Source organism: Teleopsis dalmanni, chromosome 2, assembly GCF_002237135.1.
Source record: "Teleopsis dalmanni isolate 2A chromosome 2, ASM223713v2, whole genome shotgun sequence".
Taxonomy (NCBI): domain Eukaryota; kingdom Metazoa; phylum Arthropoda; class Insecta; order Diptera; family Diopsidae; genus Teleopsis; species Teleopsis dalmanni.
In genome coordinates, this window is record NC_051847.1 from 227238967 (window position 1) to 227255031 (window position 16065).

Genomic DNA, 16065 nt, shown 5'->3' on the forward strand with positions numbered 1-16065 from the left:
GAGGTCTAGTTGAGCTGGTGTCTACATTAGCTACCTCTATTGCGTAATCGAAAACTCGACCCAGTTCGTAAGTATTTTGATCGGTTATTAATCCTATGATTATTAATAATGATTATTTATCGAAAAATTTATTTTGGTTCTTCAATTCTTCTATCTTCTTCTAATTCTATATATTTTTTATGAAATGAAAACGAAAAATGAGATCATGTGATATATGATTGATTCAAAAGAAAAACAAAAACAAAAATATGCTTCCAAATGAAATTAATTGTAAAATTATTACTATTTTTATTTTGAAAGAAATTAAGCATTGTTTAATTGTTTTTTCCAGGGTTCATTCAGGACCCTTCCGTCCAGGATCGTAGTTATTTGTAAAATACTCATGTTCGAAAATTAATTTGTAGGTAATGGTTAATTAACCTTAATTAACCCTATTTGAACTTCATGTATTTCATTTAATTCCGCCAAAGAACGAGAATATGGGTTTTGAGTACTTACCAATCGGTATGGGCACAATTTCCTCTTGATAACCGTAGTTGCGATTTTTACTATAACGATCATTAGATTGTGCATTACAGATGATTATTTCACAAAATATGAACAAAAATTTAAAAATTTTGTATCTGCAATACATTTTTTATCATTTTTATCATATTGCAATTTTCCAGATTTATTTTTGTTATGACATGTGGATGTCTATTTTTGTATATTATAAGCACATATCAGTGAATAAAATTTTGACTGCACTCCCGTTGAAGAAAAATTGAAAACTAATGAGTCTTTCAAAAGAATATATATATATACACTCGTATTGAAAACAAAACACACTGCTATATATATAAATGCTCAATTTATTTTAAATCAACGTTTTTTAGAATCTCTAACAAACTGTTATAATAAGCGGACACTCTTATTGAGAAAAAAACAATCTCTTTGATTCCTTTCAATTTGTTTGAAGATGAAAATGAAATAAAGAAAATGCTAGTTTTTCATATATTAAATTTAAGAAATTCATTATTTTGTTGCTGTTTTATCAGAGTCGGTTTCCAGAGAATTTATTGACATTGAAGAGTTCCTGCTGCGTGAGTAAACTGATGTAGCGCTCTTCAATGTGCGCTCGTTATTCGAAAAATGTACCACATTCTTAAATTCCTCAAAGAGAGCAGCCGTAAATGGTACCTACAAAATTAATCAAAATACATGTTTCACATTCAATAACATGTTTAACATGTTTCACATTCTGGACTAAAACACATTACTTGGTAATAGTTTGCTTTCTTCCCGACATCTATGCAACATTGTACAACACCAAAAACTACTGAAAAGCAGCTTCCTGCTACTAGAACATAGAAGACACCACTTAAATTGTGCAGATTTAATTCAGATGCATCTCCTGATCCGGTTTTAGACTGCAAATGAACAGTTTTATAAAAAATGATTCAACAATAAATGAGTACATGGTACCATACTTCACACACACCAGCACCGATCTCATTCCACCATTTGGTTTTGATTTGTGCAAGTACTCCCTGTTCTTGCAGTTCCAACATTGCATTATTGAATTTGTCACGGTGAGGCCAATCTGTTTATATTAATAAGTAATATATTTATATTTAATAATGTAAATAATAAATATTAGTAATTGAATAACTAATCAAAGTATTTGGAAGTAACGACTCAAAACTTAAAATAAAATTAATGCAAGTATGTTTATTAATAGTAGATTAAATAAAAAATTAATATTTTGCAGTACTTTTTTTCATTGCAATGCCATAGCCTTTCTCATCTAAAGGATCTCCAACTTTCATAAGACTACATTCGCGTACAGTATTATATTCGATTGAAGTTGATTCCATTAGAAATGCATAATTGGATTCACTTTTTACGCGAAGAACACCAGCCTCATTACCATCAGTAAGGTAACCTGGGTTCTTTGTCATGTACTCATTCATTTTTTTATAAATTTCTTCCTCTGATGTCTGAAATAACATATATAATAAACTTTATTTAATTGAAATAAAGAATAATACAATTCACTATAAAACTCACTGCAAAAAAAGCACGGGTGGATCCCGTTCTTTTAGCGCCATATTGAACATCACCCTTGTTTTCAGATAAATCTTTAACGTCGTTAATAACACTGGTAGGGTTTTCTATAGTCAGAAAGGCAGCTAAATTAGCTGTGTAAGATGAGACCATAATTAGTGTAAAAAACCACCATATAGAGGCAATAGTTCGTGTAGAAAGCGCCCTTTTTTTATGAGTTTAATACTATTATATCAAATAGAAGTTTGAAATATGAAATACAAACATACTTGGGCGCTATTTCCGAACCTTGTTGCAGAAGTGCTCCTGTAGTAAACCATAAGGAATTATTTACTGTGAATTGATTTTCCAATTCCTCGGGTTCCTCAATGCATGGATATGGATTATCCCATTCTGTTGGTGACAATCGACCTAATATAAAAAAACTTAATGATACTCCCAAATAGGCCAAACCTAAATACCACCAAACTTCTTCAGAAAAAGGGTCCATGAAAGAAAAGACAGCGGGAGGAGTTTTTTTTGGTTTTACAAATAAAATTGATATGCCTGTAATGTTAAATAGTATATATGTATCATTTATTGTATAAACTAAATTATGAAGTTCTACCTAAATTCATAAAAGGTAAAGAAAAGTCAATAACTTCTTCGCGTTCAGAAGTTATGGTTAGATCAGTTATGATTAAGTCTGCTTCCTATATACAAATAAATATAAGTCAGCAAAATAAATTATATAAATAATATCTTTAAACTTACACCTTCCACAATTTTTTTTAACATTCCTGATGTTTCATTAGTTGTTTTATTGAAAGTACCATAATCATTTCCACCTGGCACTAGTGTAAAATTAAAACCCAATCTGTCCGCTAATTCAGTTATCAAATCAACTCCATACCCTTCGTATTGATCATTACCCACCAGTTTTTTATGAGTTTTCACTAAACTGGCATAAGGTTTGGTCTTATGATAGACAATGTTAACGAAAATGTGAAGATCTGTCATAATTATATATCTATATCTTACCTCAACCGATATTAGCACCACGAAAGTTTTATTAACTAGGGAATCATCAATGGTTTGGCTTACCAAATTTTTAAGTGGAGGACGTTCAATAGTTAAATTGGTATATTCGTTCCACGTGCCAATTTTAACAATTCCTGATTGCTGTAATTCAATAACATCAAACGTATATCCTTTACGAATATTACCTTCGAAGTAAATACGGCCTGTAATAGTTTTATCTGAGATATCGAGCTATAAGGAATTTATAAAAAATATGAAGTCATTAAAAAATTGCGGCAACAGAGTTATGAGTTATGAGTTATGAGTATTATAAAAGTACCGATTTCATGTAATTTCCGAAAGTTGAACCATCATTTTGCACATTATCATTTGTGTCTGAGCAATTAAGTGGTTGAGGATTATATATTAAGTGCTTAGTAGTTTCAGCAAATACCTGTATGGCATCATATGTCAATGCCATATCAATTGTTATAGGACAAGATCCTATAAGGACAAATGAAACTTTTTCAATAAATCCAAAATACAATAATATTTATATTTTTTTTAGTCGAAATTGAGAAATAAAAAATATAAAAGTATTTTTATATAACAAAAAGCTATATATCATTTATATACTATATCTTTACCTTCTTCGTTAGTTTTTTCTTTGGGCTTTCCGTACTGCATTGCAAGTTTATCTTCATTTAAACGATCCATTAACTCTCGTATTTGTGGGTTATCTATTGAAAACATTCGGAAACCAGTAATATTAACTTCACTATATTTAAATTCTTCCAAGTCAAAAGTTTGAAAGTCCAAGTTCCCGATTATATACTTATAGTCCTCATTAATCATACCGACTTGCTGTGCCTAAAAGACTAACCGTTATTAATAAACGTTTGATGTAATCAATATGTTTTAAATAAACCTGCTTTAAAAGCTCAGCAACCGATGGTGTAGACCCCACAACTACAATTCTATTATCTACAGATTTCCGAACACGACGCAGTACGGGTTTGTAGTTACCATTTAAATTTAAATCATAACGCACAACAGATATGGCTGGTCCATTGCTACTATAAAATGACATTAGTCCATCTAATATCGTATGATAATTGGCTAAAATGTATTAGTGAAAATAATAAAAGAAATTAAAGAAACATGGTCAAAATAATAAGAAAATGATTCTTAGGTTATTAGTCGGTATTCCAGTTCACTGAACGTTAGTTTAATAGAAACTATACGTACATCACATTAAGTACATTTACAATTGATTATTATACTAGGTTCTAAAATTCACTACGAGTAGTACAAATATTTCGCTTTGGATCACTACCATAACTTAACAAATCTTTACTTACAGGATTCATAAAGAAATATAAACCGTGACCACTCGAAAGCACTTATGATAGAATGTAAAGCAGTTGCTACATCTATTGGATGAGGAAATAAATTAAAACCATCGTACTTGTCAGTCATCCGTGGATAAATATATGGTACATCTTTATCATCACATATTTGCATGAGATGAGCTGCAGTATGTTTTGCTGTTGGAGCAAATACCCCACCAATACTATCCTAGAAAGGAATTGAGTTAATTGAGATAAAATATGCCATCTTTCATATTATTAATTATACCTACCTTCATTAATTGGCATAATTTATCATTTGCTTGAAGAGAGTTTCCGTAATTGATTTCTTCAGTTATTCCCACTAGAGGAACGCTTAAGTCAGAGTTCGCTTTGAATATTCCAAACTCAAATGCAGTGCGTAAATGTTCAGTATTGAAATCGGAGATCAAACCTAAGAAATTTGTAAGTTTTGTCTATAAAATCGGACATATCGTAATAATAAATAAGATGCCATACACACAATTAGTTTGAGAGTAAATAAGCTGACATATGTGCAATATAAAAAAGACACTCTTCCTATTATGAGTGCATGCTTACCGATACGTATGCTGCTGCTTGTGCCCTGGTTAGACTCAAAATTATAAGAATCCAGCTGTGAATAAGCCATGGTTACTTTTACTGCACCACTAAATATCAATGAAAACAAGTATGTAACTAAAAATTTAATTTTCAAAGGTTTTCTCATCTTATTTCTTGCTTTTTTAACTGTCCACACTGAAAAGTATTTAAAACGATAGATACTTTCGCCAGATACAAATGGTACTCCCGCACACGTGGAGAGCATGGAAACAACTAAATACTTTCAGAAAATTCTTAATTTAAACAATTTTTGGCTCAATAAAAATAAATCCAATTTTGTTATATTTTTAATGTTTAAGAGAAAACATTATTTATTTAAAATTTGAGTAATTTTCTCTTCCAGAATATTTTAGTTTTATAAAATAAGATTTCTTTTATTAATATATTCGTATTAAAAACATTAATTACAAAATATAATTAAATTTAGTTGTTTAGATAATTTAATAAATAAAATTAAAACAAAATATTTAAAAAATAAAATGCATTGCTTAAAATTAATGTTTGATTGCTTGCGCCTTAGGCTCTTTATAATCCTTGTCTAATTTATAGAGTGACACAGTTTGAGAAACATCAGTACATGGAACAAAATCTACAAGAAAACGATAGCTTCATCAATCGTGCTAAATCGTGTATGTACTGGTTATTATTTAGTTTACCTTCGCTTAGCTGAAACTTCTAAGAAGTCATTGATAAGTGTTACTTGATATTGGTGGGAAAAACAAGGAGTAAATTGGTTTGAATGATTTGGACTGTATTCATTGGTAATACTATTTTGAGTCGTCTTTACCATACACTACATTTGTGAACTGGATTCATTGGAGAACCTCTAGGACACCGAAACTCACGTGCAAAATCGTTGGAATTCGAAAGTGTGCCAATTACGCGAAACCTTCCTGGACTGTGTATGGCAGTATTTAACTTATTACGAACAGCTTCTGGACGCATAGCTCCACACCATACTTGACCAAAATTTAAAAAGAATAACTGCTCTCCACTCATATCAATGCCAGGTAATCGTTCATCAGATGCTTCTTGAGGGTTGCTTACCAACCAACGCTTATAAGCATGAAAAGCTTGGCGCAGTCCACCGTTGTCTGCTATATTTTCTCCTAATAAGTATATATTTTATTAAAGAATATTAAAACGATAATTGCGAAGCATACCTTGAGTACTTTCTCCATTAAGGGATATACCAACTTCTCCAACTGTATAGTTGCTATATTGTGCAATTATGCATCGAGCACGTTCATCGAATCCTTTAATAGCAGAGTCTGTCCACCATTTGTGTATGCTACCATTCTTATCAAATAATCGACCCTTGTCATCAAAGCCATGAGTTAGTTCGTGCCCGATAACTACACCGATGCCACCAAAGTTGAGTGCTCTTGGAAAGTGGCGATGGTAAAATGGTGGCTGTAATATACCTGCCGGAAACATTATTTGATTTTTGTTACGGCTATAATATGCATTAACTATAGCTGGAGCAGTTTGCCATGTTGTCTTGTTTACAGCTTCCTGTAATTTTCCCTGTTCAATTTTTGATGTATGGAGTAATACGTTTAGGGTATTTTCAAAATACTTTTCTGGATGTATTTCAATACCAGCATATTTTTCATTAAGTTCAGCTTGATTTAATATAAAATCGGGATAACCAATTTTGAGAGACATTGCGTTAACTTTCAATTCTGCTAAATGCTTTGTAGTTGGATCTAGCCAGTCAGTAGTTTTGAGTACATCACGAAATGCTTGTTGTAATTCATGTGTCATTCTAAGTGTATCACGTTTACTATTCTCATCAAAGTATTTTTTGACGAACATAGAGCCTAATGCCATGCCCATATTGGTGTTTACTTGAGCAATGCAAACTTTCCATCTAGAAGGGCTTTCTTCACGACCAAAAAGGGTGTGATAGAAATTTTGTTTGATATCTTCAAATCGATCATCAACATTATTAATACGATGGCGTACAAAACGCCAAAGTATGTAATTAGAAACGGTACGTGGTTGAGTTGTTGCAAGTAGTGATACTAATTCCTGCATATAATCCATGGCATATACCACAATCTGTTCGGAATCCTGCACATTGCGCTCCTGTAAAATTGTTAAATAGCGCACCCAATTTATTTCTGGTACGATTTCGTGTAACTGTTTTAGTGTCATCCGTTTGTAAAGTTTGGTTACGTTTAGCCGCTGATCTGCTGGAGAAGTGATGCCCGCAAGTTGAGTTTCGAAACCTACAATCTCAGCGGCAGTCTTCACAGCAATTTCTTGGGATGCTCCTAGCTTTTGCATGACTTCAGACATAAAACGCTGGTAAGCTTGCAGATATCTGCGATTCATGTCTTGTAAAAAGTATTCTCTAGTTGGTAGACCCAAACTCGTTTGATCGAATTGAATGATGTTTTCATCAGAGTTTTTTATATCTGGACCTACCCATTGTACTAACATTATGTCATTATTGTAACGTCGTAGCTGTGCCGTTAAGTTTAACCAATCAAAATGGCTACCATCCCAATTTGGATCTAAGACAGGCCAGCCTCCAAGCTTATTAATAAGTGTTATTAAAGGCTCAATGCCACGTTTATTTAGTAAACGACTATTAATGCAAGATCTATAAAGATATTTTGCCTTTAGCTGTGCAGTATTTGAGTTATCTTCCGTTTTGGGTTTTATTGGTTGCAATGGGTTGAGGGCACTTATTGAATTGACATTAACGAGTGTTGCAATACTTTTTTGTTTGTTGCCACTAATCAATAGCTGACGTTTGTAGCGCATAAGTAAGCGACTAAGTTCATCTCTTCGACTAACGATTTGTTTACGTAATTGTGTTTCCCTTTCTTTTAGTGATTTTTGGGCATCTTCAGATATCTCCACCCTTTCAGAAGCTGCTGCAACTGCACCATTACTTGTAGCTGGCGATGATGCAATATCTGATTTAACCTCCACATCATGATCAAAATTATTATCCTGTATGTGTAAAATTTTGTGTTTCTGTTTATTGTTATTTAAACTTTCATCATTGGCCTCCAGTAAAAGCTTTAAAACTGCATCTAAACTTTCTCGTAACATTTCAAAAGTATCAAAACCAGCCTTGTCTTTAGGTATCGGATGTAATTTCTCCCAATTGCCACAAGCATATTTGTAGAAGTCATTACACGGGTCAACTGAAGTATCCATATAGCGTTTCATTGTATTTGCTTGAGTCATACGTATGCTATCTTTTGTACCTTGCTCGTTCCAGAAGGATTGTAATGATGATGTCTGCTCTATTATACTCGCTTCATCTTCGTTGCTAAATGGATCGAAGTAGTAGTCGCTATCTGATTCAGAAGTGCTGCTATCAGCTTTAGCTACTACAATGTTAAGTATAAAAATAAAATCTATATTAGTATAACAATGAAAATGCTAATATGCTATTCTATCCTATATATCTATATATATATATATATATATATACATCTATATATCCTTCGATATATTTTAAAATACATAAAATTTGTTCCACATTGTATGGATAGCAGAAAAATAAATCCAAGGTAGTATTTAAATTAAAAAAAAATGCAAATAATAAAAATACAACCTAAAATAATTTTTTTTAAGTTTAAATTTAAATTTAAATATAATTATCTCATTTCCTTAATTAATTTTAATATTAATTAACAATAAAAAATTAAATTCTCTAGTTAACTATTAATGAAAAACGTAAATGGTTAAAAAAAGAAAATTTATAATTAAAAGTAATTAAAAATTCAATTTTAATAACAAGAAGATAACAATATATAATAAAAATTATATATTATTAAATCAGTAAACTCTATTTTTTTATAAAAGTTTGTTCATTTTCAAAAATTCATTTTCAGACAATATTTTCAGGCCAATAGTGAAAATTATAGAAGCAATTAAGCCAATCAAAAAAAATTAAAATAAATTATTTTAATTTACGTATTTTTTACCTGATAATGTACGACGTGACCTTGTTCTCGACACATCATAAGGGTCCTCGTAATCAAGATCACGAAAGCTGTTTCCGATATTAAATGTTTCGAAACATTCTCGTGGTATGGCTGTCGTATCTTTAGGTAAAAATGAAGTGCGTGCGTCTTTCATTATGTCACGATCTTCGATATCGATTGTTTCACTTAATCCAAATTTTAGTGAGAGACAACGTTTTAAGCGTTCTTCATCTAGTATACCAGGTGGTTCAAAGGGTGGGGTTATTCTTTCGGTAACAATATCGTTGACTGAATCAAACAAAGCATTGTCATAATAGTCCATATAGATAGGTTGATCACGGATTTCTTTCTTTTGCAAATGTAGCGCCAACAGCATGTTGTCCATACGCATTACAAGTATTAACATTAGAGTTATTGGTAGCATCACAACTGGAAGTATAATAAAAAATTTACAACATGTAAATCCAGGACACCACTGTACGCGTCCAGTATGCTCATTAACTCCTAGACCCAATTTCTTTTTGCTACCTATGCGTTGTGCATGGTGACCAACAGAGTTGTGTACTCGAGGTAAAGGATATGAGCGCGTTTGTAAAATTTTAACAGAGTCTAATCGCGTATTTCGACTCATCACTAAGATAGGGATTTATGCATCTGATGAATGTGTAATAAATACGTTGTGACGTCACTGTAGTACGGATTATTTAAAAACTTAATTGAAGGCAATTTGTTAAAATTGCCTTGATGAAAGAGTAACGAATACAAAATATTTTAGATTAATGTTGGCTGCTCGACTGTGCCGTGACGGGCGCTTTTATCGCGCGCGCATACCGTACTGAAAAATTTAAGTGCTCCGACCTACAGAATCAAACGGCAGAAATCACTGCGCAATGGATGTACTCATATGAATAAATAAATAAATAAATAAATAACAAAATAAATTTATGAATCAATGGTACAGAAAAATTGAGAAAGTGGCAAACAAATGGACGACAGTTTGTTGTAAAATCCACAAAACATGAACTGACAGTCATAAAGACAGATAACGACTTCTGAGCTCCTCTGTGTTTAATAAAACTTATGCTTGTGCTTGGTGTGGTTGTTGTTGTTGTTGTTTTTGCTATTATTATTATAGTTATTTTTGTGTTCTGTGTTTTGCGGTTCAACTTAGGCTGCTATGGCTATGCTTTTATGGTGCATCATTTAACGACTACAACTGCCACTAACGCATGCCGCAAATATCTCGCACAGCGATCTTTTGATAATTTAGCTCACGCTCAGTACAAAATGGATTGAAAAGCGTGCTCCGTCTTCTGAGAAGATTCGCAAGTTCTATTCTAATTGGGATATACTCATAAGCGCGTATTTAATATAAGTGAACTTATCTGCTATGAAAAGCGGGTTCCACTGCGAGTTTAATAAAAAACTTTGTTTGGAATTGTTTTCTAACCATTTCGATTTGTCAATGCTTCGCCAGTACGTATTAAAAAATTTAATTAAAAGTTTTTTTTTACAATCAAGTGAGATGTGTTACTGATTTGAATCTGCATTAGAAGTTTAAAAATGATTTTTTTGGGGACACATCAATTCAGAACAACTAATTCTGAAATTAACATATACTCTTATAATACCTTTGTTACCTTATTAAATTGTTATATCATTAGAAAGTGCGCTTAACATATTTACTTTAAATTAATTTACACTTTTTTATTAAACTAAAATTAAAAAAAAAACACTTCTATTAATAGTTAATTTTTATTTGTCCGTTCATTTTGGTTATGCATATTTAATTACTACTTCCTATAACTCCAATATTTACATATATATATATTTATATATATATTATAACAACAAAAGTGTTAACTATCAGCCTTAAAAATCAGAAAAAATGTAGGTAATAGCAAAAGTTTAAGTTAGATGCATCAATAATGAAAAAAAATCAATATTTGAAAAAAGTGCTAGCTAACAGCATTAAAAATGCGTTAAATAATTTTAAAAAATATGACTATAGAAAAATCTCTGTGTAAGCATTTTTAATGTTAAAAATAATACTCGTAAGTGTACTTTTACGTCAAGTAATTTGTTAATATTATTCGGTTTGACAGTATAATATTCGTGAATTCAAAAGAAAAAAGGTTTTGTAATAAAATAATCAATTTATATATAAATTCTGTCAAATCATTCTCACTTAGTCTGTCTTCTACTACGAGCCCCCTTCTTCAATTCACTTGGCGATATCTCCAGTATTAACATTAGTTAGATTCTTGACTTTGTAAATGCCTCTGGCTGGTTTTAGTTTGATCTTCTCTCTACTACCACTTTTATGAGGTTTTTGCGGATTCAAAACGGCTTTTTACCTAATTGAGGAGGACTCGTCCTTCTTCAACTACAACTAACTAACTATTCCGTCATTTTTTTTATTATTCATATATAAATCATTATCTTGACAGAAACTATGGGATATTACCTTCAATATTATTCTCTGGCTGGATCTATTCTCTACAAAAAAAGATCTTGCCGCCGGAATTTGTATACGAAAAATATTAGTATTAGAGGTCCGATTTGAAAATCATGCTAGCTCATTTATGAAAAAATAAAAGAAATATGTAATTCTAATTATGTGAGGTCACACTAGCTTACAGTAGACGGTATATTTTACACGATTGGAAGTGATTGTAACTTTGTTAGGAAAAACATCGGAAATATAACAATCTGATGACCCAATTCTCAATTTAAACATAGAATTATGTAGAAGATCTTGGTTCAAACGAATTACTTATACTTAAGTTCTTCTGCTTATACACTCGGTATAAAATTAATAAGTATTATGATCAAATTACTAAACACGCATGACTTTGGATGATCGCTGGATATTATGCTTTCAAACCTATTAAGGCAGCCCCGTAAATACCAACAACGATGTCAATGTAGATAATCGACGAAAAATAACTACGATATTAAATAGGTATGTGTGATGGGAAACTCTTTTCGATGGTCAAACTTAAACCTTATATATTTCGCTGCTCTGATCGGTGCTACTACATGGTCTGCTACACTATGTAGTAGCACATTGATGTTAAAAAACTATGGAAGAACATTAAAATTACTTAAGAGAGAAGATTCGATACTGATATTATTCAGTGAATAAACATAAATCAGCTTCGTTGATTAAGTCATGTCGTAAGGCTATATGACGATCCTGCAGTAAAAGATATGGTTGAGAACGAGAGAGAATGAAACATAAGAGAAGATTGTGTATTTGGTGGAGTGATGAACTTATAGAAGTACCAGCTATGAACCTAGAAAAGGCGGGTATAATTTTTAAGCACATAAAAATGTTTGCATTAGTCCGAAATCCGTCAATAGTTATCAGGGCCACCTAAAAAAATGAATTAGTTTCATTTCGGAATTGTCCAAAATATCAGTAAAACAATCTTATTTTAGTTTTTTATATTGAAATCATCTCATTTCTACGGGTATTTCTATTTTATGTGCACGTAAATTAGCATGCAAAATTCTAAAACTGTTTTTGTTTCGCAAGGGAAGGGATGTGAGCAAATATAGTGCTCGTTATGCTGTTAATATGTATGTGATGTGGTAAATGCAATTTTTTAATCAACTCGCACATTTGACATAAATTTGTCGTTGTGATTTGTGTGATGAGGTAATTTAAAAACAGTTCATATGCAAATTTGAAATAGATAACTTAACCTTGAACCTCGTAAATTTAGTTACTCTGACCGAGTTGGATACTCTGACAATCAATTGAAATTAGTTTAAATAGAGCCTAAAGTACAGGCAGATATAAAGAAAAACCATTTTACATTGTAACATATAAAAGTATCAGCACTATGAATAAATTATGGATTAAATGATATACTACAGTATGTGGAACTTTTTTTAAAATAATAAAATAGTCGAAATTAATTGAACGCCAGAATAAATTATTTTTAAAAGTACGAGATTTTAATATTAAATTGATCAATTGGTATAAATTGATATGTGCGCAAATACTCTACAAAAAACATTTTAAGTTCTTCAAACATTACGAACATTTTTAAGTATTTTTTATAGAAAATAACGATTCTCCTTCTTTATGAGTGGTCATTTTCCAATAGAATAAACAGGTCCAGGAAGATATTTAAACAGGTCAGTATTATATAAAAGCCAGTCTTTGTATTGAAAATAGGTTTAAATCTAATCAATTTCTTGTAGTTCACCGATGTATACAATATTGTAGTGAAAAAGCTATGGAGATGATCCATTTCACATGAATGAAAAACTATTTATCTTACAGCAATATAAGAAGCTTAAATGCATATACAATATAAACTACCAACTTAGTTAAGGCTATACAACTCCATTTCGAGCATTTTACTAAAATTACTACTGGAAAATTAGATACATCGAAAGTGGCAAAAGGAGAGCAGCGGACACTTAAAATTACAGAGGGGTAAACAAAACTCATCCGTTGTCGGTTAGTTGATAATGCAAAATACATTTTCGATAGCTCAAAAAATGACAGCTGATTCTGTATAGTACTGTGTTATTATATTTAAAATTTCAGATCAATCAGCCAAAGGGAAAACAAGTCGATGTAAATTCCTCTGCTACCTAAACTAGAGAATCGATTTGACATACCTTACGGATTTCAGAGTAATTTTAAAAATGTTGCAATATTAAATAAATACTAAATAGCATATAGAGAGAATACATAACTACATGTCACCCTCTCAAAGTAGTTTTAAAGATTTTATACCATAATTGAGATACGTCAATAAAATTGTTGTAGGTGATGAAGCTTGTTTCTACAACTACGACCCAGAAACAAAGCACCAGTCAATGTTGGACTCACAGTCCACAAGTTGCTGATGCATTTCTTAAAGTCACCAACAGCCGGTGACAACAAATGTAAAGATATCAATTTACTTCATCGTAAGAAAAGATATAGCTGATTATTCTTTCAAAACTGGAGAGACGAGATTGCTTTATAGTATATTGAAACTGAAACTGATACTGTTTGCCAAAAGTTTTGAAAATTTACTAGAAAACAAGAAAACAAAATTTGGTCCATAATTTGTGCTTTACGATAACACGCCAGCACACTCTACTGAAATAAACAACTTCATTGCGTCTTCAGGGATTATTCCCCAAATGTTTAAGTTCCATTTTTTGTACAATAAAGTCCCGATGTATCTTGCACTTCCATAAAAAACTTCGGTTTCTTTCATACCTATCACCGTATTTAACATAATTATGTTCCAGTGTGAACAGTGAAAGCTCTCTGAAGTCATTACCTTCGCGAAGAGATCAGAAGTTTTTACTGTTTAAGAAAATGTAATTTATTTGAAAAATGAAAAATGGGGACTTGCAACATTGCACGATTAGAAGAGATGTCCGCCTATAAGAATGCCTTAAAAGCGTAAAGGACTTACTGGTAACTGTCAATATATATACAAATGTTTATGCATATACTAATGAAAAATCGTTTCTTGATTTTCTGAAAATTGTGCACTGAACCGATATTTTAGCTTAGTTTCACTTTAGTATTTAAAATTGAGTAACAATTTCAGTAGAGTTGATTTAATATACTTTGTTACTTTTTGGATATGTTAATTGTAATTGGTTTCATGTAGAATTACAAATGATATATGTAGCAAATATATTCCACCACAAACATTTTAATTTAACAGATATATGTAAATCAAACTTACATGTAGCAGTTGATAAGAGTAAACGTACGCAGATGCAACTTTACTGTGAAGTACATTAATTATAAAGTTCAACTGAGGTTCTTGTGGTACTGAAAACACCCTTTGATTGACACGAACCATTCACTACTGAATTTCAAAACTGCAAAACGTTTTAAACTTTTCGATGAAGCTTCAGTTAATTGTTAGCGCTGATAGTGTTGTAGATTTATTCAGATATAGCTGCTGCTTTTGTTTTCCTTTAATAGTTGCTCTAATACTCGCTCCAACAAATCGGCAGTTCATCAAAAACATTAATGAATAAGAACTCGCTTTATTCCGTTGCATCTGTACTCAGAGCTCTGGTACAGTCTCAGTTCCATGACATAAGAAATTAGAGAAATCGACCAAATGGAGTTTTTATTTCCCGACAAACTTTTATTAAAATTGATGTGAAACTTTTCTATCTAATTGTACTTATAATTGCGGGCAAATTTATTTTTTATCGGCGAAATGAACCAAACAATTGTACTCTTTTCAACAGTCAATTTAAAATTTATTGTAAAAACTTTTATTTGTTTTTGTGTATTTAAAGTGTAATTATTAACATTTAAATCAATGTTAGTGATAGTATTATTTTTTTTTAAATATCACAAAAAGGAATACATATACGAGTATGTATACTGTTTCGAGTTAATTTTAACTATGATCAACATTAAAGATACTTTAAACCATTTACATATAAAAAATAGATATACATATAACAAAATTATTCTGTTATTTTTTTATTTTAAATTAAAGAATACTTTCTGCTCGTAAAAAACAATAAAACAAAATAATAATTATATAGATATATAGATTTCAATAGCAGTATTCGTATGTTTTATAGGCTCTCTTGGTCTCTAAGAAGCGAAGCTGTCGAAATATCGCAGAGAGTTCTTACCCCAAGTGATCTGGGGTACGATACGGTAACAAACTGGGAGGATAGCGTTAAATATCTCGGTATCATGCTGGACAAACGATTCACATGGCTTAAACATGTTCAATTAAAAAGAATTAGCTGTGCCAAAATTCTTCATCATCTCCAACCGCTATTCAGAAATAAAAATCTTAATGCTACAAACGGGAAACTGATATATGATATTACCAAATAATTTGTAATATAGGGATATTAAATTAGATTTCTTAGAGTTAATGATGTTAAACTTTACCAAAGATTTGTATGTTATTATCGAATTTTAAGAGGTAGTTTACTTTAAAACCAGGGATAAAGTTTAGTCCTAACAAACTTGGAATTTAAAAAATATTTTAGATGGTAATTAAAGGAGGATAAGGCACAATGGATTCGATGAAAGCAGTGTGTTTATTAAGGAGGAGAAGAAGAAG

At 31.2% G+C, this 16065-nt stretch overlaps 2 protein-coding genes and 2 long non-coding RNA genes across 7 annotated transcripts; 2 read left to right on the plus strand and 2 right to left on the minus strand.

The window, feature by feature from the left end:
* Positions 1-995: 995 nt before the first annotated feature.
* Positions 996-5241, minus strand: LOC119682507 (glutamate receptor ionotropic, kainate 2-like). The gene is made up of 15 exons (XM_038095966.1): positions 4995-5241; positions 4688-4848; positions 4407-4623; positions 3974-4164; positions 3693-3915; positions 3386-3549; positions 3067-3297; positions 2800-3003; positions 2654-2738; positions 2316-2592; positions 2050-2251; positions 1754-1979; positions 1470-1582; positions 1260-1409; positions 996-1179 (listed from the first exon to the last, which is right to left on the minus strand). The coding sequence occupies exons 1-15, from the start codon at positions 5239-5241 to the stop codon at positions 1015-1017; spliced, it is 2856 nt and encodes a 951-aa protein (XP_037951894.1). The 3' UTR covers positions 996-1014.
* Positions 4789-5250, plus strand: LOC119682508. The gene is made up of 3 exons (XR_005252585.1): positions 4789-4859; positions 4924-5103; positions 5180-5250. It is a non-coding gene; the product is annotated as an uncharacterized LOC119682508 (long non-coding RNA).
* A 218-nt stretch (positions 5251-5468) lies between these two features.
* Positions 5469-15250, minus strand: LOC119677431 (neprilysin-4). 3 transcript variants are annotated; one of them, XM_038088774.1, is made up of 5 exons: positions 14704-15250; positions 8990-9418; positions 6200-8389; positions 5693-6145; positions 5469-5625 (listed from the first exon to the last, which is right to left on the minus strand). In XM_038088774.1, the coding sequence occupies exons 2-4, from the start codon at positions 9411-9413 to the stop codon at positions 5820-5822; spliced, it is 2940 nt and encodes a 979-aa protein (XP_037944702.1). In that variant the 5' UTR covers positions 9414-9418; positions 14704-15250; the 3' UTR covers positions 5469-5625; positions 5693-5819. The 3 variants fall into 3 exon arrangements, with proteins under 3 accessions (XP_037944702.1, XP_037944700.1, XP_037944701.1); XM_038088772.1 differs by lacking the exon at positions 14704-15250 and having other exon boundaries at positions 8990-9818; XM_038088773.1 differs by lacking the exon at positions 14704-15250 and having other exon boundaries at positions 5469-5642; positions 8990-9818.
* On the plus strand, positions 13019-15676 carry LOC119677433. 2 transcript variants are annotated; one of them, XR_005252262.1, is made up of 4 exons: positions 13019-13138; positions 13205-13466; positions 13557-13645; positions 15569-15676. It is a non-coding gene; the product is annotated as an uncharacterized LOC119677433 (long non-coding RNA). The 2 variants fall into 2 exon arrangements; XR_005252261.1 differs by lacking the exon at positions 15569-15676 and having other exon boundaries at positions 13557-14652.
* The last annotated feature ends 389 nt before the right edge of the window (positions 15677-16065 follow it).

Excerpts from the sequence above, each read along its gene's own strand:
- LOC119682507 (XM_038095966.1), bottom strand. The coding sequence starts at position 5,241 with ATGCTCTCCACGTGTGCGGGAGTACCATTTGTATCTGGCGAAAGTATC. Across the intron at positions 3,298-3,385 it reads TCGGAAATTACATGAAATCG|CTCGATATCTCAGATAAAAC; the intron begins GTACTTTTATAA and ends AATTCCTTATAG. Across the intron at positions 1,410-1,469 it reads TCGGTGCTGGTGTGTGTGAA|TCTAAAACCGGATCAGGAGA; the intron begins GTATGGTACCAT and ends GTTCATTTGCAG.
- LOC119677431 (XM_038088772.1), bottom strand. The coding sequence starts at position 9,620 with ATGAGTCGAAATACGCGATTAGACTCTGTTAAAATTTTACAAACGCGC. Across the intron at positions 8,390-8,989 it reads GTCACGTCGTACATTATCAG|TAGCTAAAGCTGATAGCAGC; the intron begins GTAAAAAATACG and ends TTAACATTGTAG. Across the intron at positions 6,146-6,199 it reads TAATGGAGAAAGTACTCAAG|GAGAAAATATAGCAGACAAC; the intron begins GTATGCTTCGCA and ends TATACTTATTAG.